We start from the raw sequence: 27,350 nt of genomic DNA on the forward strand, positions 1-27,350 counted from the left end.
CTTTAAACTTTTATTTTTGTGCATGGGCTTAGCTCAGTCTGTGAGCCTGGATTAATTAAATTAATTGTGAACCTTTTTTTTATTATCCTATCCAGCATACCCTGAATATGCAATAACAAGACAGTAGGTTTAATACTTTCAGCAATTAATGTTTGCTTAAACCGTCCTATATATATATACAGTATATTCCTGAAAATGCATTGTTATGTTCAAGTTCTGGATAGTTTATAATTCCTAATGACAATATAAATTTTTTAAACGGCTGCAAAAAATAGCCAAAGATGCTTCATTTAAGTTAAAGGGCCATCTTTGGTTAATGATTCATTATCGTAAATTAAGACAGATTTTCTCATAAATCAAACTCTGTGCATAACAACCAGATAATGGCAGACGTAACATAACATTAAAATGGTATATTCAGAATTTGGTCAGCTCTTATATTTGGATCAAGAGTTTATACATACTTACTTTTTCTAAAGGAGACTCATTGTTTTTTGCAGAGTGGTGCACTTTAATCCTTCTATGTAAAATGTAATGTCTCTTTTTAATGCATTGATGCCGTTGCTGAATGTTGTGTGTCCTATCCACACATGACCGTCATGACGTCATCACACACCAGCAGGAGATGCGCACTAAACGCCAGCGATGTACTCCTCGTCCCTGATGTCTGAAGGGCACGGGCTTTTATTGTGAACGCCAAGCGGAAGTGCAGTCCGTCACTTCCGCGGCTCACCGAGATTCCTCCAGCATGGCGGCTGTTACGACACCAGCGGCTCCGGGACACCCAGCTCCAGCTGCTCTGCCGGGGTTCGATGACGGACCCCCGGTCATTGAGGGGTTCAACCCGTCCATCCTGACCCGGGACGAGACGTTCAAAGAGAAACTCTCCAGGAAAACCAGGGAGAACCCGTTCGTCCCCGTAGGTGAGTTACACAAGTCCCTGTCCTTCATCAACACAAATATATAAACTGTGTCTGTGTCTTTTTATAGCCTGTATATTAACTTCCACATTTCCTAAACATTTATTTTAAACTTAAGATGCTGACTAGTCACGACTAATTTGTGTGGAATGACCCTTTATTGTTGAGATCTGACCAAAAGCTCTATACTGTTTTGGTGGTTTCTTTTATTTGAATAAGTCCAACCCAGACTTCACTTGTACTTGTAGCAGTAGTATGTTAGGCCTTCATCTTCTCCCTGCATGTGACATTATTAGTTTCAGTAGGTGCTCACCACTTGTCCTGTCAGATTCTGTCTCTAATCTGCCACTTCCTGTTTGATCTCCAGGTTGTTTGGCCACAGCCGGAGCTCTGATATTCGGTCTGCGTTCCTTCCAGCAAGGGAAGACCAGGCAGTCCCAGCTGCTGATGAGGGGACGTATTGCTGCTCAGGGATTCACTGTAGTTGCCATTATTATCGGTGTCTTCACAACGGCTCTGCGATCCAAGTAGCGACGACCCCTTCCACACCTTGTGCCATCATTGATTTCATTTTACCACCACACCACTTGCAGAGCAACCAGGTCCAGCTCAGAGCAACTGAGCAAAGTATTGTTTTCAACATTGTATTTATTGTTGTTTGAAAACAACTCATGGTGGTAAAAGGATTTATTTCAGGATATCACTGGAGAAACTTGGTACAATATGATTCTGACCGGGCAAATGAAGCAAGGATGATTTTTTATTTAACGATGCTATAATAATACCAAAGCAAAATAACGAATAATACAAATGGTTTCTTGCTTCCCGCTCTTCTTGAATCACCACTAGAATTATCTATACAACACCTGACCTTCTTCAGATATATAAATGTAAATTTCAACCTGGTGTCCTGTCCTGTGTGTTATCGACAATAAAACATCACACTCACAATGTTTGTCTGGGGACATCCATTTCTTAAACAACCTTTTATTAAACAAGTTATTTAAATAAATAAAAAATCACGGTGGAAATTTTATGTGAAGAGTTTTTATTTGATTGGCTGGGGTGAGCAGGTTAAAACATTAGGACTCCAGACAAAGACTGGCACAGTCTAAATGTCCACTTTACTCTTTGACCTTTAATGTCACATGAAAGTCATCGGGTAGGGAGGGCTCCAAATAAAGAACTAGGAATGACACAGCACTTTGTGTTACCTTATCTATGCAGAGGCATTGTGGTGGCTAATTAAGTGTGACTCATGAAAATAAAACAAATCTTCATCGCGCCTTCTAAGAATAAGAACTAGACACGACTTGCTCCTGTGCACTTCTTGGTCCAATGATTGTGTTTTTTAACATAATGCTTAAACAAGTGTTTAAATTGAATCCAGCACTTTTAGCAGCACAGTCCAGGAGTGAGAGAGATAAAGTTCAGATGGATGTTGGCATTGGGCCACACGTAATTTTGGCTCCTCTCACACCAGTGGAACAAACTGGGATTCCAATGACGACCTCCAGGGTGTTTTTGTTCGGCAACAGTCATTAGCCGGTAAATATTTTTAAGTACAAATAAATTTAGGGGATCTTACTCCACTGTTTTATTTTCCAGTTCCCTGGTAACATTCACTTCTCCAGTATTCATTAAGTCCAAATAGGCAACATGTGAAACAATGTGCAGACATCACTGTTGAAACTGACACCTCATTGACAGCAGTTTTAAAAAATATGAATAACATCGAGTGTGACACAAAATGGTGCATAAAACGTCTGCTGAGAAAACCGTTGAGATGAGAAAAATACCAAACAATATTTAATGATGTGAACTCTGGATAATTTAGATGCTAGAAGAGATCTTTGGTTGTGAATGATTTTTTTTTGTTGCCTAATTGAAGAAAGAAAAAATCCCTCTGGCTGAAAACTCAAACTGCAGTCAGCAATATCAAAAAGGCCACAAGCTTATGTATGTGAAAGAGAAAAATATGCAATCTACCTTCATTTGGGTTATAAGAACAAATGTGCACAGAGAATTCGTTATGGTTGATGAGGCATAAGTGGTTACAATCTAATCCCTAACAGGTCAAATAGTGTAACGCAAATTTATAAAACTACTAAAACATGTGCATCCAAAATATTGGCAGAGCCATGCAATAAAGTTGACCTAATAAAAATGTATAAGTTAAAAGGGAAGGAAAAGGCAAAAATGTTTAACTTACAGTAACCATATTTTCTCATGTAGTAGCAGTGAAAGAACTGATCAGCTAAAGGAGCAGTCCATCTTCTTTCAGAGGGGTGAGGCTATTATCACTTAAATATAACAGGCATCGAGAGAAGCGGAATTTTGAGCCGGTTATAAACATACCAGTAATCTTATGGAAAAGGGGCGTACAAACTCTTTGTGGTGTGACGTGAGGTTAAAACTGAAAAAATGTTTCTCGAAGAAGACGGCTCTCCCTGCGACCTCCTCTTTAGCGAACTAGAGGCGTCTGTTTGAGAGTGATGAGGACCGAGCGCATTCGAGAGACATCCTTCGCCTGTTTGTTGGTTTTGGGATTGAAATCACAGAGGCGGGCCACTCGCTCCCATTCCGATCCCGGGCTGTCGCCGTCACTCTCGGCCAGGAAAGCCTCCTCCGATGATCTGCAGACGGGGGGGGGGGGGGAAGACGAGCAGAAGACATGAGTGAGTTGCAGGCATTTTCAGAACAGTTTCTACGACAGCAAACCTTTTCTGAGCCAAACATGGTTCTCAACCACAAACTTCGATCATGTGGACCCTGTGCATACGATCCACAATAACTTCATGCATTTCTTCATAACAATCAAACACTTTGATCGAGACATGTCAAATATTTGGAAATCAAATTTAAAAAAAGCAAGAAATACAAAATTAAACCTTCCAAAAAAAATCAAATTTTGGTGTTCAGGCATGCATTTGGATGAAAATCATATATTAACATATTACATTAAACAACACTTAAAAGCGAAAGAACTCTAAACCTACACAAAGCCTACAACATCAGAGTTGGGCTGTTTGTAGAAAGCCTTGTCAGCAATCCTAGTACGCAGGCAAGGCCAAGAAAGCAGGGGAAAGACGGAGAAAGGAGAAAATGGTTCAGTCAAACAACAGGCAGAGAAAAGTTAGGGTTAGGGTTAGAAGGATTACGACAGCGGCTGAGAAACAACTCCAATGAGGTGGAAAATGAAAATGGAAGAAAGTTTAAGATGTAATGAACTGTTGCAAATAAACAAGCTTGGGAAAAACAGGTCAGTGACACAAGGATGCTTTCTGCCGTTTGCATTCCTTGCAGGTAGCAAGCTTCCCATTTGGTTTTCCATGCATTTTTAACTTTACACTAAAATCTCGACTTATATCTGATCAGACGTTTGTCTCTCAGCGCTTTCACGGGCAGCAGAGGAAGAAACGAGCAAACACTAGAGCCACAGATGCAGAGTGATACCGTGCCAGACTTGGACAGAGTCTGTTGGAAAGTGTGAGAGAAGCACCGGTTAGCTCGGTGAAGAAAGAGGGAAAGAAAGGCTGAGATATTGTAAACATAATGTAAAACAGTTGACTTTAATGCTTTTAAACATGAAGCAGTGACATCATAAGAATCCCTCTGACATTTGATTATTTGGTGCAGTAAGTACGCCCAACACATTAAAGTTTACAAAATATCTCAAAGTTCACCCGTTACATAATCTTGTTGTCATGGTGATTCTGAGGCCACACAGTGCAGATGACTTGACATATATAGTCAAAAACCATTTTGAATGAGTTCTACTGAGAAAAATGACAATCTGCCAATACAGCACATGGAATTGTGAAGCTGACAAGACAGCGTTCCTGTAGTGATTATGGCCTCATCACATCATAATGATAATCCAACTGTTCCATCTCTGCATGTTAACAGGGGGCATGTCAGGCACTAACCTGTTGTTGGCCTTGTTCTTCTCCATCTGGTCGTTCTGGTGCACATGCCAGTCCTCCAGCTCCTTTTTGGCTTTCTCTCTCCACTCGGCCTCAGCGGACTTGGATGCCGAGTCTGAGTCAGGGATGAAATGGCAGAGAGCAGAGTCGCCAGCAGAGGGGGGGACAGAGGAGGAGAACAAATGTATAATCAGACAGGGTAAGGATGCACACAAGAAAATGTCACAGTGACAAAGCTAGAAACTAATAATAATAACAACAATATACCTTATTCGTAAAGCATTTTTCTTAACAATGTTACAAAGTCTTTTACAAAGTAGAAACAATACGATTATTTTCATACACATTTTGACCAATGGATTTCCATGACTTTTCCATGACTTTTCAATAACTTTAAACCAAATTTCCATGACCAAGCATTTTGTGAAATCTCGATGTATACATGAAAAAGTGACATCATTTAGTATTTAAGCTAACAATGAGAATTCCAAAGCATACAGTATACCTTAAACGACACAAATGAATGAGAAACAATAGTTTGATTGAAGTCTTTGTCTGTTGTAATGACATGTACTTTTCCTTTCGTAGCCCAGCATGGTTAAATCGACACTTCCCGCCTGCTTCCCCACTAAACCTTTCAATTAGTATGAGAGCAAATGCCTGCTTATATTTTGAGCGTATTTCTTTTAAAAGCATATGAATTATTAATAAACTCAGCGTAAATGAATGACATGAAAATATGAATATAACACATTTCCATGACTTCTCCAAAACCTTTGGGATTACATTTTTTCATGTACTTTTCCAGGCCTGAAAATAAACATTTTACAATTCCATTACTTTTCCAGGTTTTTCATGACCGTAGGAACACTGAACAATTAAACATGAGCAGAGGAAATAGATAGAATTATTTAAAAGAAGAATCCGTATGAATAAGAGTCAATATCAATCATTTTAGAGAAATGTTCTAAAAAGGGATGAAGCTGGAGAATGAGTCTGAGTTCACCGGGCTCTGAAAGCAGAGGCTCGGTCGACCTGTGTAACAAGGTGAGACCAGGAAGTCAGCAGCAGGGCACCAGCCACAGATCATAGCAGACTATAGCCTGTACCAGGTCAATATATCTGAAAGCTGCTTTGGTGCAAGGCTATTTAAAGTGGGCAATAGAATTTTAAAATCAATAGGACATTGAACAGGGAGCCAGTGTGGGGAGGCAGGCACAGGGTCATGTATTTTTCTCCCAATGTAGCGCCGGGCAGCGAGCATTAACTGAAGACCAGTTAATGCTCGCCAGTTAATGGTGGTTATTATCCCAGTGAAACCCTGTTGGCTCACCTAACACTTCAAGGCGTGTCTTCTGCTCCTCCCTCCACTTGCGTAAACTCTCCGGCTCTTGCCTCTGAATGTCCACCTGGGCGATGGCTGCATAGCTGTCTGTCGGGCCGTTGGACTCCTTCAGGACGAGACACACTGACTCCATTACAAACTGGTTTGTGTACATCGTAAATCCATCACACACACAATATGAAAAACACAGGGAGAGTGAAACCAAGTAATTGATGGAGCACACACACACACACACACACACTATCTCTCTCACACACACACACACACACACAGAGGTTTCCTCATCTTTCCTCTTTTAAGAGAACTTAAGGCTTTTCCTCTTGAAGTTGAGTGATACCCCATCAGACACACACACACACACACACACACACACACACACACACACACACACATTCACACAGGGTTATTACAGTGTAATAGACAGGTTGAAGGTGTCTGGAGTCTCACCTGAAACATGTCCCCATTCAGTGTGGCAGGCTCGTCCTCGAAAGCGTCTGACATGGTGATGAGAAAACAAGGTTTACTGTTATTTAATGTGAACCTGGACTCCAGTCCTCCCTCACCCACTGACTGGGCTAACTGGTGCTGGCTCTGGCCTCGTCAGTGTCTGATCTAATCCTGTCCCAGTTCCCAGTTCACAATAAGAGAGAATGCAGCAGCACCTGTTTGACCAGTGATGTTGTCACTTCACAGGACTGGATTTTCCAGAATGGGGTGAACAGCTAGCTACCATCATTTAGCCGTGTTATAGCTACACGACCTCACGTTAATACATGCTGGTTAGTACAGTGTAGTAAAGGTGGTGTTCACAGCTTCACATCTCTCATGATCCAGATGATAAATCACAAACATGTATGAACTCTACAGCTCTCAGTATGCAAACAAACCCTCCATGCTAGCTGGCTAACCCGCAGCTAACGTTGTGTTAGTTAAATCAATAAGCAGACTAGACAGTGCAAAGTGACTGAACCACACGACTCTATCCACCACTGATGATGTTATAAACATATTGTGTCGGAAACATTGTTCGCCAACTCTTTTAGTTTAGCTTCAGTTAGCTGGTTCGCCTGCTAGCTGAGGTTAGCACAAACTTGCCATAGCTGGCCGGCTGAGGCTGAGGCTCGGGCGGCGCCGGCTCCGGCTCGGGCTCGGGCTCGGGCTCCGGCTCCTGGTGTCCATTGGATCCTTCTAGGGCCCCGAACCCGTCCCCGTCGTTCTCTATCCCCGCGATCTCGCTCTCCTGCTGGGCCAGGAAAGCCGCGGCGGGGTCCTCCTCAGCAGCCGGTGGGGCTCCGTTGTCAGCCATCTTTCACAAAGTGTTTACAAGTTGCCCTGCGCCTGACAGGTTCGGCTAGCTAACGTCACAGCCCAGCGATACAGATCGGTAACGTCAATTAAAAACTAGCTCAATGTGTAATGTTTCCTCTCGGATATTAGTTATGTCAAGCAGCACAGGTAATGGAAGCGTCTGTATTAAACAATGACAGCTTCGAGCTGAGGCCTCACTGATGATTCATGATTTGTTCACTTGTTCTACTGATGATGAGGCAGAGCAGCACCGCGGGGTGCCAGCTGCCTTTTGTTGGGGTGTGTCTCCATCTGCTGGTCACCTGCTGCAACTCTTCTGTGTTACTACTACTACTACTACTACTACTACTACTACTACTACTACTACTACTACTACTACTACTACTACTACTACTACTACTACTTGTAATAGTAATAGTAATATTCATTATGATACAATTTATGTAGCTAATTGTATGAATAAAATGCAGCTTGGCAAACAAATTGAACCACTGTTAAGCTACCACTACAGGATGTTGCATAATGTTGTCTTTAATCTGATAAATTATGTGTGTCAGTTCTGTCAGTAGCATTGTGGTACATTTCCAATATCGCAGAGTCACAGAGGAGGAACAAGTCATTACATATCTATAACCTAACTACCAACAATAGTGAAGCAATCATATCTTTGCCCGAATAACCTCCACTCCATTGCAGATAAAAGTCTTGCATCCCTTAGTTATGTACAATTATCTCCAACATGTACATAAGTTTCAAAAGCATGTTAAAATATAACTTATAAGAAAGCGCCACTCAGCAATTGCACAATATTTTGTTCAACTTGTTTCCCACTTATTTTGTTCTGTCTGGATGTTACCTCACCGTGGTTTAAAAAAAAGAAAGAAGATTAAAATGTATCAAATATAGTGGATGAAAATGTGATTTATCATTATTGTTAGTTATACGGATTTAAATCAGATGTAAAATGCTTTATTTTAAACTTTATTTTATTATAACATACAGAGATCGTGGTAAAGTATGACATGACATTAGATTATAACTTACAGTGACCATGGTCAAGTATTTCATGTTATTTTATTATAATTTACAGAGATCGTGGTAAAGTACAACATGTCATTTAATTATAACTTACAGGGATCGTGATAAAGTATTATATGATATTTTATTATAACTTACATCGACCATGGTCAAGTATAACATGTTATTAGAGTATAATTTACAGAGATCATGCTAAAGTATTACATGTTATTTTATTATAATTTACAGAGATCAAGGTAAAGTATTACATGTTATTAGATTATAATTTACAGGGATCATGGTAAAGTATTACATGTTATTTTATTATAACTTACATCGACCATGGTCAAGTATAACATGTTATTAGAGTATAATTTACAGAGATCATGGTAAAGTATTACATGTTATTTTATTATAACTTACATCGACCATGGTCAAGTATAACATGTTATTAGAGTATAACTTACAGAGATGGTGGTAAAGTATTACATGTTATTTTATTATAACTTACAGAGATAATGGTAAAGTATTACATGTTATTTTATTATAACTTACAGAAATAATGGTAAAGTATTACATGTTATTTTATTATAACTTACAGGGATCCTGGTAAAGTATTATATGATATTTATAACTAACAGAGATCATGGTAAAGTATTACATGTTATTTTATTATAACTTACAGAGATCATGGTAAAGTATTACATGTTATTTTGTTATAACTTACAGGGATCCTGGTAAAGTATTGCATGTTATTTAATTGTTTTGTTATGTTAATGCAGTATCTTCAGAGCCTCCCCTGACTCCCACAGTGAGACGGATCTGTCATGTGACCTGTGACGTTTCCGCCGGGGCTCAGCTAAAAGCCACTTTGAGGGAAGGAGGCTGCTGCTCACCAGGGATCCACGGCGGCTTCAAGGAAGTCCGAGAGAGAGTCAGCCCGCTACGTACCCACATAACTGCTTCTCCTCTACCGGTGAACCGAGTCGAGATGTCCGGCGAACACACGGACGGAACGGAGGTAAGACCCCCCCCCCCACCTCTGTCTCCGACGCGTTTGAATCGCATTCCTCCGTGAAGTTAGTGTAACTTTTCCCGGTGTGAAGGCAACTTTCTCCTCCGCAGTGGGAGTCATTGAATGGGCTGCGCTCCGCACTGGGCACATTACAGCTGCTTCATCCGAGGCACCGGGCACTACTTTGTTAGACTTTTGTATTTTCTTATGACTTATTTCTTCTTTCTTCCTCCTCTGTTGTGTTGGTTGTTCATATCTCAGGCTTTGTGCTGTAATGCCGCAGATTCACTGCTCTCACCGTAGCCTTTAATTACCTGTTGCTGATTATTGTCTTGGAGTCGTTTAGGAGAAAACTACACAAGCTAATGGTTGTGTACTTTACAATATCGGTGTGTTTGAGGACAGTGGGCTGTTCAGCACTTCCTTCACAAAGTTCCTATAGATTCAGTGCGGGGACACCAGTGGGGTTTATAAATAGCCGGACCATAAGCAGGGATAGCGTCACTTGAATTAATAAGAACATACATACACAACAGAGCAGTTTATTTATATCTCTCCACTTGCTTACAGAGAGTAGTATTTGAAATACATCTGTACACACATGCTGTTACTTCCATTATCTAAATATAATCAATTAAAAGTATGAATGTAAACTGTTGACACAAGTGATACAACCTCCATTATCTGTTGCCACTATTGTTTTTTGCAATTATTATCATTGATCTCAGGCAGTCTGACTTTATAACAGATTTTCTCAGTTCCCTGGACTTAACACATGATACGGCATAATGACAGTAAACTAATCTAATGAACCCTGTTGCTCTGGAAAGTTTTGACCCTAGTGCATCGACACAACAACATGGACGGCTCTTTCTGTTGCAGGTTTTATGGATGGGATCATTGGGGCTGCTTGGCTGGTTGCTTTTATTGCATTTAAGACGAGAACCATTTCCCTCTCTCTCGCCCTCAATATGAGTTATAACCCTGTCCCTGGTTTATTTCACGTTCTCCTTGTAAAGTGAGGTCATTTGATGTTAATATGAAATAACTGCCGGTGTGGTTGCTCTGCGTGTCGTGGCCTCTACACAGAGAGAGAACGTGGACGTCCATATTGCTTTAATTCACCCGTGTCTGTCTGCTGCCTCTCTTGTGAACTCTATTCCTGCGGCCTCCATATATCCATTTGGCTTTTATGTCGCAGGCGTTTGCCAGAATGTCGGGGTGGTTGACGTTACCTCTCCTCCGTCCTCCTCGGCCCCCCCCTTACCCCACCCCGGCCCTGCGCTCTGTGACTCATGTGGGTGTTGGGCTGAAATAGTTTGGTGTAGTTTTACATTCCTTATATAGCCTCTGAGGAGCGAGGAGAGGCTAAGGCTTGCCTGTGTCACAGACGGTGTTCGGGGGGGGGGGAGAGCAGGGTTTGCCAACGTTGAGGGAATCTGCTTGCCGTAGCTCGCTGACTCTCTCTCTCTCTCTCTCCTCGCTGTCTCCCAGGTTTGGGCTAGTGGCCTGCCCTTGAGGACAAGGTAGGTTTCATGGCGTGGTGGTGTCTTAGGGGGTTTGCTGGCAGCGTGTCATGAGGAGCAGGGACTGACACCTGGTAGGGCTGGGGCAGGAGGAGTCGGGGGTGCAGGTACAGGGGTCAGTAGTACAGCAATAAGGGCAAGTGACATAGCCCCCGGGGTGTCAGGTTGCCTCCGGTTCTTAAAATTACCTGGTTATTTAGTGCCATGCCATCCACTGTCAATAAGAGGCTCTGGTGGGTGAAACAGTCCCACAGTGTCGTCATGGTTGCACAGTTCTAATAATTCTACAAAATATAGAAGATGTGTATGTTGTGGGAATTTGGGTCCATGTTTGATTATAAATAATTGTTGAATATCACTGTTGTTCTTACTGTCCAGGTGATTTACGACGCAGATGTTTCCTATAGGCTGGTTCTGCATGGTAGCACACTTTGTTACACTCGGCACCGGGGCCTTGGTGCAAACGCTCCCCTCACATTACCATGCAACGGATGACAACCCATTAGTTAGCGCCTTGATAAACGTTTGAATGTTGTGTCCCAGCAGCACCACTGGTATTTCATTGTCTTGTACCTTATGCAAAAGTCCCGTCGCAGAGTGAAATTGATTATTTCTGCCAAAGGACGCCTTTAGTCTATTAATGCAACATGGTTATTCTCAAAACAGGATACGTGTTTGTGTTGGAGACAACTAGCAGTAGGCCGATTTCATGTAATCAGGATGTTTGGCTTTTGGCCTAATTAACACACAGTTTCTTCCTTTCTCTCCCTCAAGGCTATGAATGTATACTCGGTGACCCTCAGCGGCCCGGCGCCCTGGGGCTTCAGGCTGCAAGGTGGCAAGGACTTCAGCATGCCCCTCACCGTATCAAGGGTAAGAGACTTGTTTTGTTTTTTGGCGTCTACTTCAACTCCTGCTACTCTGCCGCTGCAATCACCGCGGCCTCTTCACACCTTAAGGCTGGCGCACGCTTCTGCAACTGCAGCTGCGGCTTTTCACGCAGTTGTGTCGACGGACTCGTTTTAATTTATGGTACTCCAAGGGTGGCGCGTGTTGCAAAGCAATTCACCTCCAGAACACTAGGCGGAGTAACGTTTTTTGTCGAAGACGGCCTTAGAGATGCCTTCTTTGTGTGTGGCAGTTGTTGTCGACTGTTTATTTACATCGCCAATGCTGCTCCTCAAAGCCTTTTTCGGCCGGACAAATTTGTCCAATATCTTCCGTTATACAAGTGGTCATACTTTCGGATCTCTTCTGCCAAACGCTCTTCTATTTGGTCTATATTCGTTCTTGTAAATCTTCGTGGTTTCTGCCGGTATTATGGGGCATGAAACCGGAAATGCGACTCCGGAAAGGATGTAGTTAGCAGACCAATCACAGCCTTGCGGGCTGCGTGATGCTTGCGTAGCTTTGTCTTATAGTTAGAAAAATTGGGCGACGCACGTAAGAAGGGATATGTAAGCACGCAGAAGCATGCGCCGGCCTTTAGAGAAGATTAGCGTTGAAGATCATCCTGCAGAGTCGTGTATGTCCGCACAAGCTTCTGTGTGGAAGCCTTTGCTGATTCGCAAGTCTTTGAAGAAGAGTGTTCACAAGCTCGGTCACCACATAATAACCCGTCTGAGCGCGGTCATCTCTCATTTGTTCGGCTTTGCATAGTAAAAGGGTTTTTCATTTTTCCTATTGCTCACATTCGATGCTGTGTATACCAGCCCTTATCCAGTCGGTGTTAACATGCAGCACCTTTGCATTGACATCATTCTCCGGTCACAGGGACTGGCTGTCATCAGTTTTATTCCAGTGCTGTCCTACTCTCCATGTTCGGTCACTGCCTCTTCACCGAATGCATTTTCGAATAACTCTGTAAACTAACGTTGCTGTTGAGGGGAGCAGCAACCCACTTTCCAGGCCTTATAAGTGCACTGCTGCTTTGCCTGACAAACACACACAGCCTCACACTCGCAGTCGCACACGCATGCGCACACAGACAAATAATTCCAACATTGCTGCCAGCTATTGCGCACACAGATCTGGCATTTTTATCATTCACTCACTCTCCAGTGGCATTGTTATATTGCTACCTTCGAGGCTGGTGTGATCTATTCATGTAAAACTGATTTGCATTTATTAATTCTGTCAAATATTTGCTGTGACCTATTTCAGAGATAATGGGGTGTTAATTGGAAACTAAATATGGGTCGGTTTTGGTCTCAGCCAGACAAGGTTACCCCACAGTCATTCAAACACTGTAGCTGCGCTCTCTATCCTTTTGTTTCTCAGTTGTTACTGTCACACAGTTATAATTAGGGCTGAGCGAGATGGCAAAAAAATCATATCACGATAAAAAATGGCATACCAGTTGATATCAGTAGTTATCAAATTAATGTTTCATTATTATTTCTTTCTTCTAATTTTTGCTCCTGAGAGAAGTTTGTGGTTTTAGAATCTTCTCTATGAGCAGAAAATGACAAACACTTAATAAACAGCAAAACATTTAACAAGTCTGAGGTTGATCAATTATGTTCTATCTCCTTATTGTGATTGAACACTGCCTAAGCAATTTATCAATATGCAATGAGCCTTTGTTGTGTTGCTATTGATGAAACTTGTATTGTGATAATGATTGATGTTGTTTTATTGCCCAGCCCTGGTTATAAAAGACGAAAAGCAGCAATAAAAATCGTGAACTATTATGTGTTGCTTGGGTTGGTTTGGAGTTCGGAGTATACAAAGGTTTTGTAAGTAGCATCACACAGCGCACACTGTGAGTGTAATCCTGTGGTGAGGGCAGCAGTTATCACCTGCCTTGTCAGTACACGTCCTGTATCTGTGCTGCTCCCCGGCAGGCACAGCAGTCAGAAACACAATGTTTTCCTTGGATTCATGACAAGAAACATTATCTTCTTCCCATGAAAAAACAAAACTTTCATTTGACAAATGGGCCCCAAAACAAAAACGGGGATTTTTCGGTAGGGCATAGTGGCTGGCTTACAGGAATTTCCACCCAGACGCAGGCAAGGTGTACTGTAGGTGAAACGTCCGTGGGTGAGTCATTACTCGTAGGTGAATTATCTTGATTAATCAGCCCGTGCTTGGGTCCAGTTTTTCTGGAATCCAGGTACACCAGTCTGTGCTGATTAGTTTACTCTCAGAGAGAAACTAGAAGGGCACTTGGGGGCGTAGACCTCCACCAAGGCCCAACAGTCCAGTTACAAAACTCATTTAAATTCACTAGATCCAGATTTATTTGGGATCTGCTCCAAATTGCACAAATAAATACATGTTTTTTCATCAAGATCCATGAATTATTCACTGAGACATCTATGAAAATGTCTCAAAATGCGAAAATCTCCTAATGATGAGGAAATGGGGAAAGCAATCCCCCCCCTGAACCAGATCTCCAACATAATTTAATGGCTTCTTCCCTGACCCACACTGCTTCGTGGTAGTTTTTGTGTAATCCTGGTAACAATCAAACAAAGGCAGATAATCTCCTTGATGGAAGCAATATAGTATCATGTTGTGCACAACCTGCATCCAGGTTGGTTAAAGCAAATGGTGTAAGATTGATTGTCTCTCACAATCTGTAAAAAAGCAAAAACATATTTCTATGGCAGGAGCCTTAACAACTGGTCAGTGGCTAATATCTCTGTGGCTTGTTCCAGCAGCCCGTGCAGGCCTCGGGGTCCAGGAGTTATAAAGACGTGACAGGGTTTCTCTCTTTACCTTTCAGAGGCTGCCGGCCCTCCTCTAGGTTGTCATAAAAAGCCTCAACAGTGAATCACACAGTCGCAGAGGATGAAAACAGCCCAACGAGGGGATGTAAACCTCCAAGATATACAGTATCCCTTAGTAACAGGAAGAAAAGTCAGGCGTGCACTCGCTGGGCTAAGATTGGATGAATTTAGTGGGTGGTCTTTTTTCTTTACTGGCTTGTAGCCGATGAGATAAGTATCTCAGCCCCAGACAGTCCGCTAAAAGCGATTACAGAATGACGAACATGTGGAGTGACAGGACAAAAGCCTCGGTACAATGCTGTGAGGCAAAGAGATTGTTAGTGATAACTGAGCAGAGATCATTGATTTAAGTGTTTTTGTAAAGATTACATGATAATTAGTGTGGTTTTCGAGGAGATTTATTTAGTGATCATTATTATTTAAAGAATCTGGGTTTGGTCTCATTGTGACACAATCAATAACTTCATTTTCAATTATTTGAAGTACTTTTAACTGTGGATTGGGATCAACTTGTATTGATTTGGACAGTTTTGAGTCTGTGACTTGTTACCTGGTGTGTGTGTGTCTGTGTGTGTGTGTGTGTTCTTTAGTAAATGGTTTCCATGGTCTATGAATGCTCATGTTTCCTTCCTCCTCTGTCTGCGAGCCATGGAAAGCTACGCTTTCTCAGCATTCCTGAGATTTTTCTTGTGTCCACCCCGTCGCTGCCAGCAAACAATCCCCTGTCTCCTGTCTGTGTCCACTCTTCCACACTCACTTTTCTCCTCCATATGATCGACTCCCCCATGTCCCTCTGTGATACTTTCCAGTGATTTCAGAGGATCAGGCCAAGAGAAACCATTAAGTGACTGTAAAAGGAAAAATAAGTGTTTGACGTAACATAAATAGACCCATTTATTAACTGAAAAAATATATTTGTAACATTTATTTGACAGTTTTGAGTATCACTCTTCCTTGGAAATTTCCTATTGTTATTTTAGTTAAGTGATTGTTTTAGAACTTCTATCTTGACAACGGCCTTTCCTCATCCCATGACGGGAAAAGGAAACTACAATAGATTAATCAAGAAAAGGCCCATTTCTCTGTTTAACTCAAATGTCATTCTTCACTTCACTCTGTGAGCTCCATCACTATATCTTGTTTGAACATGGGTTGGATGCTATTGTGTTTTGGTGAACATACATGTCTTTATGGCTTAGGAGTATATTGTTACCGGCATTTGAATTGTATTTTCCCGTGTGGCTGTGAGACACAGAAGGGGGGGTTGCATATTTAACCATATTTGTTACAAACTCTGAAAAAATACTTTTCTCCTTGTAAGTCATGAGGTGTTTAGCGACAGCATCAGCTACAGCAGATCATTTTACAGCACAACAGGATTTCTTTGGATTTCTTTATTCAGTGGGATAACGGGGGTCACTAGTCTGGAATGGCTTTTTGGGATGTCACGGGCCGAATGCTTTAGGAACCTCTTCTCTGAAACACTGCTCCATTCTGCCATCCTTTTAAAGAACCACATCTTTTTAATTCCTTACTTCCAGTTTTCAATAGAAGCCTTATCTTATAAATGTGTTGTTTGTGTGCAAATGTAAGCTTCAATAACCCTGATGATATTAACAATATTGTTTCTGAGTCCCCAAGGGACAGTCGACATTATACAGATGTTTTCCAAGAAAGAGTAGGAGCTAGGGCATAATTTACAGGGGGTTGTTGTGACCCCTCCCCCACTCCCCCATAATCAATCCAACCTGCACAACCCCCCCAGTAGTCGCACTGAATGAAAAGTGTTGACTGTTGTAGAACATTGAACAGCGGTTGGTTTTCTTGACTCAATTTGATTTGCTGCATGAACAAGGTTACTACTTTGGCTACTAGCTAGTTGATATAATCTGACATGTTTGACCTATAAATGGTATTTATTGCTAGAGTAGAACAAGCAATCATTCATTAGTTAGAAATAATGATTGAGCAGTATTTGATCATGTCATTTGAGCTTAACCCCCCAATTTCAACCCACAGTTACGCCCTTGAGTATTACTAATCGTGACTATTAAAATCACCAAGTTATTGACTAAATAGAGGAAAAATAAAATGTAACTTTGTATGACAGTTGTACCGACAACATAGTTTATAGAACTATAACTGCTGTCTAGAGTACCTGATCCTCTGAGAGGTGTCTCACATTAATGGGTCAAACAAGGGTTAGACATGTGTCCTATAGGCCCCTATTACCCTTTTCAGACCGACCTTCTTGTTTTTGATATTGTTTTCTCTTTTGAAAGGACGGTGAGCCCTCCTAAGTAAAACTGCATGTCTCTCCACATGTGCCAACATCCTGTTTCAACAGGAAAGGAATAACATGTAGGAAGCAAGATTTCTTGGTAACTCTGTTCCAGTTGAATGGGCCACAGTCTGGGTGGGGGGGCGGGGAGCCAGCCTTAAAAGCCCCTCTGAGGACTTCCTCCATATATCTGCCCCAGATCTTGTGCCACTGAGATTCCATAAACAATATGATACTATAACAGAGCCTCCTGAGCACCATCTGGTTTCTGTCGACAAACACGAGCTGCGCCACTGAAATCAAATGTTTGGAGGAAATTGCAGATGATGTCACGTCAATAAGCGAGCGGCGGGGAGATTTGTGATCCTCTCACCGCCACCACAGCTGGATGTGCCAATGAGTCTTGTCTCTGTTTGTCAGTGTCTTTGTCTTGACTTGTAAGCCATCTGTTGCTTCATCAGTGGTGTACTCTTAAGCATGGCCTCACTCACGTACAAACTCAGGGAAAAGAGGCCTTGTTGTTCGAGGGTGGAATTAATAATTCAGTCCTCTACTGATGGATTGCCTGCGGGGGGGCATTTCTTCTGTGGCTCTTTAGGCCTGAATGCCTCATGTTGTGATCAGTGCAGCCCTGTTTTAAGGTGAGTAAGTGCTAGGTGTTTCACTGCAGTCGTAACGGGGCAACCGCATGCTTGCAGGTTTGGTTTTCCATTTCTCAGAGGGATATTTATGGCTTTGCATCAGCTGTGCTGTGTGAGTGATGTAAGGACAGACTGTCTCTCGGCCCCCAAATAGCCATGGAAAGAATAAAAGTGAGCTGGTGCAGAGTTACAGGTTCAGTATATCCACAGCTGTAGATAAACTCTAGTGCGTTATTGGTTTCTCCAAAGAGAAGAGAATCCAGCAGAGAGTGGGTATGAGGCCCTGGCTCACCTGTGGGGAACAGCCACGGAATCACTTCAGAAGTGAATTCAAGATGTTGTGTTTTGAAAGGTTGGCTAATTCTTTGAAATATGATCTCACCAGAGCGGCCCGGCTGCTGCGCTCTGCCAAAAGGCCTTTGAAACAGGCTAAGATGGTAACCCAGTAATTCTGTATTCGGTTTTCAGACATAACGGCATCGGTTTAAAATTAGGTCCAAATCACATTTGCACAAAATGTTTTAAGACAGGATGAGGCTGTGTCTTGATTATATACCTGCATCTCTGAACTGACTTGGTTCAGATATGTTATCATACATCACAGCTGCCCCTTCATGTTCTATGTGTGTCTTGTTGTGAGGACTAGCACGACGCGTTGCATTCAAGAACATGTTTTCCACTGTCCTTCGCTGTATTGACAAACTGCTGGGGGAGGTGTAAGGTTTCCGCCGGCCCCCCACCAACCAAAGGACTGAGCGCAGCAACTTTAACTGCTGCCTTCTCAAGTGAGGGAGCAGCTGCGCTCTGAACCTGAGCCAGGAGCACAGGTGTTTGTGTCCATCAGTAACTCAACTCACACAGACACACACACACACGCACATATACAATCTGCAGTCCCTCTGGCTTCTTATACTTTTCCTTTCCTCACCTTTTGCGTTAGCGGTCAACGAGCAGGTAAACGTGTGGGTGAGGTGTTAGGCCAGGAGCCTCCACAGCCGCTTCAGTAATCCTGCGAGTCTGTTAAGCTCTATCAGAGAGATGACCATTTTTCAATAAAAAATATTCATTCATCTATTTTTTTGATGAAAGCAGTTGCTTTACAATCTATGTTCAGTGGGATTAGATCAGTGATCCTTTTATACTCGGTACAACAACATTTAAAAGACTTTTCCTCCAATAATTTATTCAGATTTTCACTTTAATTCTTGTCTGTTTTATCAAAGTCCCCACTTCAAGATAAGCCTGGACCAGCTGTTTTTTGCAAAGTGTAATTCTCTTTAAATACTTCTTTGATCATTATTTAAATGCTGCTGGTTTTCTGTCCACATTCCAGCATGGGTATCTATTACTGCACTGTCTTGTAATATTTTAAGTCCTTAATTTTTTACGCAGATTAAAGACTGTTTGTTGAGTTACCATTTAACAAGTACAGCTCCCTCGGGGTTTGCGATGGCTCTTCTCTAGCTCCAACTAATGGGATATTCTGCTGTTTCAAGCTAGCAGAATAATTGTCTTGTTTTTTGTAAATGGACAAGGTGCTCAAGGTTTACTAGCCTGTATGCTAGTAAAAAAAGGGGGCAGCTCTTCTGTAGTGAACCTCGCTGGCCCCGTGCCAGGCCGTGCCCCCCCTTTAAGTATATGTCACATGTGTCCATATCAGTGTTGTTTTCCTCCAGTGGAAGCTGTTAAAACTCTCTGAAGTTCCCTTTTTTTAAGTGGAGGAATTATTTCTTTTTTAACCCTTCTAATTGCTTCCAGTGAGTGCAAATCAAAGGCAATTAAAGTGGTGTTTGAACCTCGGCTGTAAAATAAGGGGAGCCTGCATCGCCTCCGAGAAATGCATTCCCCCCCCCTATTTTTATCTCTGCCGTGTTTTGATTCGAGGCAGCCTCCAACTTAGTCGTCTTTCAGAGGCGCAGAGTCGCTTCTCTCAACCTGAGCCGTCATCGTTTTTCACAGGGCACATTTCCTCGCCCGCTCGCACGAGTGTTTGTGTTTAATGTACGGAAATCAAAGTGGCAAGTGTGATGGCTTAGCTGAACATGGCAGAAAACTATTGATTGAACCGCTGAGTCCTCTGAGCTTTTGATGAGCTAACGTTTGCAGGGATCCGTGACATCAGAGACTAATCCTAATAGGGTTTTCGCCCGAAATCCCAGCGCCCGCTCCCTTATCTGATGCCCAACACTTTGTACTCCACTTATCTGAGAGTTTGACACAAGTCTCGAGTTTAATTAAGCCGCACGGGCAAGCTGACTAAGCCCTTACTAAACACGATGTGGCAGTGCCTCTGTGTATATTGGCGTTTTTAGAGCTCACGCCAGACAGTGTCACACATGCTAAAAACCATTACTACCTGTACAGACTAAGTTCTTTCTATGTGTCACAACACCGCACCCTGCTTCACTCTGACACAGTGCGTCTGCATTCTGTGTCAGCGTGAGAGGATGATGTCAGTCGTCATGGACACAGGTCAATGACTTACCTGTCTTGTTCGGGGGGGGGGGGGGGGGGGGGGGGAGAGGATGTTTGGTTCCAGTAAATGATGTGACTCTGTGTAACATATGGTTTGTGTCTGCGGCTTTCACGAGTTCCATCTGCAGTAAATTATATGCTGATGACTGATGACATCATGATGACATGTAATGCCTGTTCCTGGGAGTGTTGAGTGAAACCTCTCGACGGAGCCGTCACGACCAGACACACAGACTCCCTCAGCTGATTACTAACTGTGGTTAACAGACGTTTCTGTGCATTTTTAGATAAACTATATCTTTGTTTTGAGCTTCTCTTATCTGTATGATAGAAAGGCTGGTAATGCAGTTTTTTAAGTCTGGTTTTTGAAACTAATTATATATCTGTAATTCCTCTTTAATGTGTATAAATGCCTATATTTAATACATCATTATATATTTATCACTGACTAGGATAACAAAAAGAGTGAAATGGGGGTAAAGCATCAAAAGTTATATTTTGTGTTTTGAAATACATTTTTCACAGTTACACAAAAACCAACTCCTACAGTTTCCATGACATTTTGTGTAGGAACTTGAAAAAAACTGTTAAAGTATAAGTCTCGTCTAGTTGTGTGTTTGACCAATTCACCGAGCATTATCTGTGTATTTTTCTAAACAGAAAAATTATACCTTTGCCCTTGGAGCTTTTACCACTCAGTCTCCACCTCCGCAAACACATCTCCCTAACATCTGGTTTCTGTTTTCTTTCCCTCCAGCTGACCCCGGGCGGGAAGGCCGCTCAGGCTGGCGTCGGTGTCGGAGACTGGGTGGTGTCCATTGGCGACACCAACGCAGAGGACATGACCCACGTGGAGGCGCAAAACCAGATTAGAGCAGCAACAGACTCCCTCACCCTAACTCTCAGCAAGTAAGTCACCTGAAGGATTCTACAAACCTCCATTTTAGCTTGGTCAGCAGCATAAATCACCACAAAGCACACGTCCTCCTTTTTCCTTACTTTGAGAAAAATGAGATGGCATAATGTCCTTGAGTTTCGGCCCGGTATGACAGATAGTTGCAAAATACTTATGAGTTACCATCTTGCACTTTCCATTATTTTACTGTCCTGATGCTTGTGTTGGATATAGATTTGGATCTGGCTCAAATATCTGCTCGTGGGTCAAAACCGTGCCAGAAAAATTGCTTTCAAAAAGTAAATAATTCTGCAGGGGAGGTTTTTTGTTATTTTAATCCTTTTTGCCTCTTTGTCTAATACAGAAGTAAACGGGTTGTTTCAAAAACCACTGAACAAATTTGAGTGGAATCTGACCCAATATCTTTTCATAAAGTTCATGCACAATTCCACACACATTGATTTAATTTTTGTGCACTCTGTGTACAAATTTGATCCACTGAACTGTAAGAGTGCAAAGCATATTGAGGTCTGTTGCTGGGTTTTCTGTTTATAAAATGCTCATTTTGTACAAATGCTTGCCAAAGGCTTGCTGGGCGGTGCCTGGTTTAAACAAATTGCAGTGCATTTTGAAATTGGAACCACACTGATGAGACAAGTGCACATATTAACCCAATATATGACCGAGTTGTGCTTGTTCGGGCAATTATTTTCAACAAGTTAAACAGCGATAATAAGGAAGTTCAAGGAGTCCTAGAATTCATCACTGTTTGTTTCTTGGCAGCAGTTCAAAAAGATCAGGTTTAAAACCCCTCGACATTATTATTTATTAAAGAAATAAGAAGATCGGTGAAGCTGCAAGATCTTAATTTCTTTCTAGCTCAGTATTGCACTATTATTTGTTCTTTTCAGCCTTTTAAGAAGCAAAAACAGCCGTTAAATAGTGAAATAGACGACTGCCGTCATGTGAAACCACTGGCTTGTGATCAGGTGTAAGACCGTTTACACAGGAACCCATGGGAATCTATACTTTAGCTTTATAATGATACTAGAGAAACAGTTCCTTCAGATTCTGTTGTTCAGCGTGTGCCAGCAAAATCTATTTTCAAATTTTAATTTAATTCTACCCGGATAACCTTCATACCTGCTCGCATAACAGCTGCCAGAAATTCCTGACTGATAAAGTATCTCCGTAGAGTCCAAGCCAAATGTTTCATCACAGGCTTAATTACAAGAAAAAGATTCCCCTCCCAGAGAAACGCAGAACATAACCATCCAAGAGCCCAGAGCCTTCGGAAAACGAGAAGCTATTGACTCGCTAAGTAATAAAGATGTGCCTCGCTGCTGTCATGGGACTCATTTTGATTCTGTGATACTCGTAAGTGTAGAGGTTGTGATCACAGCTGTAACTGAGCTATTTTCACTTCCAGTTCATTTTGTAGTCGCCTGCCAGGAGACTCAGCTGTTAAGTTCCTGACAAATGTTCTTTGTTCACTTGGTTTGTCGAGTCAGAAGAGCCACATGTCTTTTCTATTACTTTCCAGATGAAAACGGAGCCGGAGCGAAAAAATGAAATAGTCTCAGATTTAGAGAGAGATCCCGGTGAACGTCAGCGGCGGTCTCCTCCTCCCTCATTCACGCAGCGTGGATGTCTCTGCTCATGTCACTAAATCCAGCCGATCCACCACTTCATGTTTCTTTTTTTCTAAATATTTTTATTAAGCTTTTCACAACTAGAGACCTGGGAGACAGGAAGTCGATTAAGTTCCAGACGAATAATCTTTCTGGTCTCTTTTTAATCAAAAATGCCAGACATTGGCCGGCTCCTCAGAAGTGAGGATTTTCTTTGTCATACACGAGAGGGAGGTGAAAATAATCGGCATATAAATCTATAATGAAAAGTAGTTCTTACTTGCAGGCCCAGCATAAAATCAATGTCAAAGAGAACAGATGAGTGTTGGTATTGAAATCAATACCTGAGACATAATGTGTTCTGCTAAAGGAGCAAAGATTAAGCTATTTTATCAGTTTTCTTCAGATGGAAGTGAGAGAATAATGGAGGAAAAGGAGAGAGAGAGAGAGAGATGTAGGTGGAGGGGGAGGAAAGTACAGAGAATGTTAAACTTAGCAGAATCACTGTCTTACGTCCACTATAATCTTTGTGTAATATGTAGTTTAACGTCACTAATTATTGCAGCAGGTTATTTAAGGTAACATTTTAAAAACATCCATCTCTTCCCGAGCAAAGAGCTGCATTTCACACGTTGTATCTCCATAACGCCAAAACACATTGCTGATGTTGCACGTTTTCCCCTGCAGATAGAGGTCACACGCTACTCTCCGACCTACTAAATGCCTTAAAAGGAGTGTGAGGGAGAGCGAGGGAGCCGCAAACTCCCGGGTTGGAGTTTGAGAGAGAGATAGAGAGAGAGACGGAGAGAGAGGAGGAAAAGTGAAAGGGGAAGAGTTAGAAAAAAGCCACGGTGAGAATTTTGTCGGGTTTGTGGCAAACAGGGGATAAGACGCGAGCAAAGTGACGTCATGCTGAGGGATTTGATGAGCTTGAGTATATGAGCCAGATGTGCCCCAGGTTCTTTTTAAACCCCCCCCAAAAAACTGAAGATTTATGGCTGAAATTGTTGTTACTGCACATTTAAAAACACAAGTCCTACTTCTATTTAATGCAAGACTGTTTTTTTAATTCTTCTAACACCTTAAATACCCAGTGAGTGGTGTAATATTTTGATAGTCCTGTAATAAACCCGGCGTGTTTACTTAACTGCGGCCGTACTGTTCCAGCTCTCTGTGGTTTGCCTCCTCTATTTCTCATCTCCTTGTGGAGTCCAGGGATGGTAAACATTTCACATTCTTCCGCTCCCTCCTTCTCCCATTGTTGCCGTATTGTAAGACAAGCAAACATTGTGTTCCCGTTACACTTATCAGAGAGGAGCTATTGTCAGTTTTATTCACTCGTATCTTGGCTGCCATCCACAGCTTCCTTTATGTCAAGAGAGGAGGACAGCTGCAAGGCGATGAGCCGAGGTCCCATTGTTTGCTTTAGTGCCTCATTTTGTTCACATCCAATGATCGTGGTCTGGATAGTTGTGGTTGGAGGTTTGATTATATTCGCGGTGTGTGCAATGGTGTTAATGGTGCCGTGGGATTTCTCATTCCTGCAGAGCAACTTCACGTTTTATCTGAAATCAGCTCAAAGCCCAACATGCATCATCTAAACCAAGTGACCCGTGAAATGAGGCAGGAAATTATCTCATAAGGCGCTCATATTCCGTTTCAGCGCAGGTCAAACTTATTCCGTGCTGCGGCGACTTAATCAGTTCAGTGTTTGCTCATTTAAGCTCGGTTTGCCAGAATAAATACAGAGATGGAACAGCTGTCATACACATTCCTCATTTCCCCCGATTTCAGCGGTGACTCATCAAATTGCTGGGTAAGGCGAGCCGAAGCGCTGCGAGTGTCACATTTATTTGTCTTCCCAGAAATGTGACGTGCACAGACATGTCAGTGCGCCTCTGCTCCTCTTCTCTGGATCCGTGCGGCCCTGTCGTCATCCGGTCTGTAATGGAGGCCGTGTTTCGTGTGTGTGACCGTGCTCTGAAACCATGAGGGGGACAGCAGGGACCCGGGTGCAGCTTTGTGTAGAATGTACAAACTGGGGTCAGGGGACGGTGGTGCTTTATGTTTGGATGCATCAGGAGCCAACAGCACTGTAAACCTTTAAGTATATTTTATTTTTTAACCATCTGCTGTGCTGCTCCAGCCAGCAAGGGCACTGAGATAATGTCAGTCGTGGGATTAGAGCAGTGAACATCACTGGGCCACCTGCGGTATGATATTAGCTGGGTAGTGGTTAGTATGCAGATAAGAAAAGTAGTGCGTTTTAGAGAGTGCATAATGAGAGGAGAGCAAACTTCAGTGATTCTATGACCTGATTCTTTTCGCACATTATTTCTGTCTTTGTTTCGTCTGCTGATTAGCATAAACGCTGGGATATGAGCAGACAGGAAGCTGGCTGAAGACGGTGCGGTCCACAGGGCATTGCAACACAAGTCATATCAGCAAACATGTCCAGTTTGAACCCAATTATCTAAACCACAAGTTCAGATATAAATACAAAGGTGCAGTTCTAACCCAAACTTGATATGTTTTCTGTGCAGGTCAGGACTACTTTTTACTTCTTAGACGAGTGTAGGGGATGTTTTGAGTGTTTTCTTTCTATCTGGCGTCTCTGAGTAGTTCAGATAAGTGGGTTTAACTGGACTTTGAAACCGGTGTGATCACTTGTTTTCAAAACCCATAATAAAACTGTCAAGCATTTAGCAAGGAGACTGAAACTCCCTGTTTTTGCAGTCAAAGCATGCAGGTTTTCTCGAAAGGGAACTTCAACAAAAAGACAAAGCTTGTAAATTATAGTGGGGTCCAAAGGTCTGTCACCACTTTCCTCTTTTGGATCCCATATCACCTCCATCTGTTTGAAGGAGCAGGATTACACAAGAAATACGCATCTGATTTCCATCAAACTTGTGAAAGGGCCGGGGTTTGACCCAAGACAGAATCCATATAGTTTTGATGCAGATTCCGATTGAGGGTCTGATCCAGGATTATTTATTTTTTCTACACTTTTTGTAGGATTGTGTTTTTCAACATTTTTATTGATCTGTCAGAGAATAGTTCCTGGATCTAGATGAAACAAACCAAACTGATATTTATCAGTGTGTCGATGTGTGTGCAGATCCAGGTACAAATTTGGATCGAGTGAACTTAAATGTGGTTTGATAAGAGGACAATATAATCACGCCACTGACCAAGTTATAGCTGAAGTAGCTCTCTCCAGTTTTTAGTCTCTATTTTATTTATTTGAGGTATTTTCTCATTGTTGGTCTTGAAGTTTCAATTAATTAAAATCATTCCTTTTAGAAGGAGGCTGTGTGAAAAATAACTTTTCCCTTGACTGGAACATTGCAAACTTTGGTGATTTAGAAATCGCAGACTGTATATTCAGACTGTGACGTAAACTGTTTTCAGATGATTTTAATGAAACCATGTTTTAATTACGGTTCTTTTCTTTCCACAGAGCTTACAAAGCAGGTGGAGACCAGAAGGTAAGACTATAATTGCCACTTGGATGCTTTTTGCATGGTCTGCTACTGAACTACAGGGAAATGTAATTAAATCTGAAACTTCCTTTTAATCATTGTCCACCACTGGCCTCACCAGTGTGTTGTGTCACCCTGTGTTTAAATCCATCTGATTCACCTGTCAAGCTCACACAGAGTGCGTGCGCTGTGCATTAGCTAAGCACCACTGAGTTGCTAAATGAGTTGTTTGGTGGATGGAGTGTGTTGTGAATCTTCTTTTGAAATTCCCTGCAGTGTGTTTTTGTAATGCCTTGCACAATCCCTGATAGCAGACGCATACTGATACTTTCAGCTCCACTGCCAAACCCTCTGGAGAGTTCCGTGCCCAGCTGATTACAGTCTGAATGGCACAGTGGTGTCGGGAACTGCTTTGTGCTGCACGCTGTTTTAGTGAAACAGCTGGAATATAATGCCCTCACAAAGTCAATGTTCCATTTTTAGTAGGTGTTCCTGCCGGCTGGGCATAATGCTCAGTGTGGCATCTCATTAGTGAGTCATGTCAGTCAAATATGACAATTTCTCACCTTGAACATTTTGTTTTTTGGGTTTTTTACCAGCAGTAGCAGATTACTTTGGCCAGTCCCTGGCTGACGGCCAACACAAATAAAATGGCTGTGTTCACACTTCCTACGCATTTGTGCAGAGAAAAGCCTGCAGGCTTTGACAGAGCCGCTCCTGCAGCACAGAGTAATCATTTGCCATGAGAAAATATTGGGCTGCACGGGAAGCTTTCTTAACGTACCGCCTGGGATTGTGCAACAGCAGAAGGAACTTTTACTGTGTGTCAGAAATGTCTAACTGCATGTTGTGCACTGTGCTGCATTGTCTCCCTCTCCCACACCCTCATAGGACTCGCTTGCTCCGGCTTCTGTTCAGCCAAAGTACTCCTTTGCCCCCAGCACAGCCATTAACAAGATGGCGAGGCCATTTACAGCAGGTGGTGTTAGTGCCAACTCAGGACCTTCGATTAAACCTGTTGCCTACTCGCCCAAACTTAACACGCCTTGCTCGCAGGGCCGTGCCAGTATGCAGAAGCCACAGAATGGGTAGGTGGATGAATAAACACTATTACCTTCTGAACCACAATGTGACTGATGTGGTTTTAATGG

The 27,350-nt window shown here is 42.3% G+C and overlaps 3 protein-coding genes across 5 annotated transcripts in view; 2 read left to right on the plus strand and 1 right to left on the minus strand.

Moving 5' to 3' along the window:
* Nucleotides 1–733: 733 nt before the first annotated feature.
* Nucleotides 734–1,871, plus strand: higd2a (HIG1 hypoxia inducible domain family, member 2A). The gene is made up of 2 exons (XM_061079051.1): nt 734–923; nt 1,288–1,871. Exons 1-2 carry the CDS (start codon nt 749–751, stop codon nt 1,449–1,451), a joined length of 339 nt encoding a protein of 112 aa, XP_060935034.1. The 5' UTR covers nt 734–748; the 3' UTR covers nt 1,452–1,871.
* A 76-nt stretch (nt 1,872–1,947) lies between these two features.
* cltb (clathrin, light chain B) lies at nt 1,948–7,714 on the minus strand. Its single transcript, XM_061079050.1, has 5 exons — nt 7,287–7,714; nt 6,639–6,685; nt 6,180–6,297; nt 4,850–4,961; nt 1,948–3,556 (listed from the first exon to the last, which is right to left on the minus strand). The coding sequence occupies exons 1-5, from the start codon at nt 7,495–7,497 to the stop codon at nt 3,385–3,387; spliced, it is 660 nt and encodes a 219-aa protein (XP_060935033.1). The 5' UTR covers nt 7,498–7,714; the 3' UTR covers nt 1,948–3,384.
* Nucleotides 7,715–9,391: 1,677 nt separating this feature from the next.
* Nucleotides 9,392–27,350, plus strand: part of pdlim7 (PDZ and LIM domain 7) — a 33,963-nt gene continuing 16,004 nt past the window's right edge. For 2 of the 3 annotated variants that reach the window (XM_061079685.1, XM_061079683.1), the window contains exons 1-5: nt 9,392–9,537; nt 11,832–11,930; nt 20,949–21,100; nt 26,178–26,205; nt 27,091–27,287. In XM_061079685.1, coding sequence (XP_060935668.1) covers nt 9,508–9,537; nt 11,832–11,930; nt 20,949–21,100; nt 26,178–26,205; nt 27,091–27,287 — 506 coding nt within the window. In that variant the 5' untranslated portion in view covers nt 9,392–9,507. Of the gene's footprint in view, nt 9,538–11,020; nt 11,058–11,831; nt 11,931–20,948; nt 21,101–26,177; nt 26,206–27,090; nt 27,288–27,350 lie in introns of those variants that run through there. The other variant, XM_061079684.1, reaches the window with a different exon arrangement.

This window comes from Limanda limanda, chromosome 10 (assembly GCF_963576545.1).
Source record: "Limanda limanda chromosome 10, fLimLim1.1, whole genome shotgun sequence".
In the NCBI taxonomy this organism is placed as follows: domain Eukaryota; kingdom Metazoa; phylum Chordata; class Actinopteri; order Pleuronectiformes; family Pleuronectidae; genus Limanda; species Limanda limanda.

Excerpts from the sequence above, each read along its gene's own strand:
- higd2a (XM_061079051.1), top strand. The coding sequence starts at position 749 with ATGGCGGCTGTTACGACACCAGCGGCTCCGGGACACCCAGCTCCAGCT. Across the intron at positions 924-1,287 it reads GAACCCGTTCGTCCCCGTAG|GTTGTTTGGCCACAGCCGGA; the intron begins GTGAGTTACACA and ends TTTGATCTCCAG.
- cltb (XM_061079050.1), bottom strand. The coding sequence starts at position 7,497 with ATGGCTGACAACGGAGCCCCACCGGCTGCTGAGGAGGACCCCGCCGCG. Across the intron at positions 6,686-7,286 it reads GCCTCAGCCGGCCAGCTATG|ACGCTTTCGAGGACGAGCCT; the intron begins GCAAGTTTGTGC and ends TCACCATGTCAG. Across the intron at positions 3,557-4,849 it reads AAGAACAAGGCCAACAACAG|ATCATCGGAGGAGGCTTTCC; the intron begins GTTAGTGCCTGA and ends CCCCGTCTGCAG.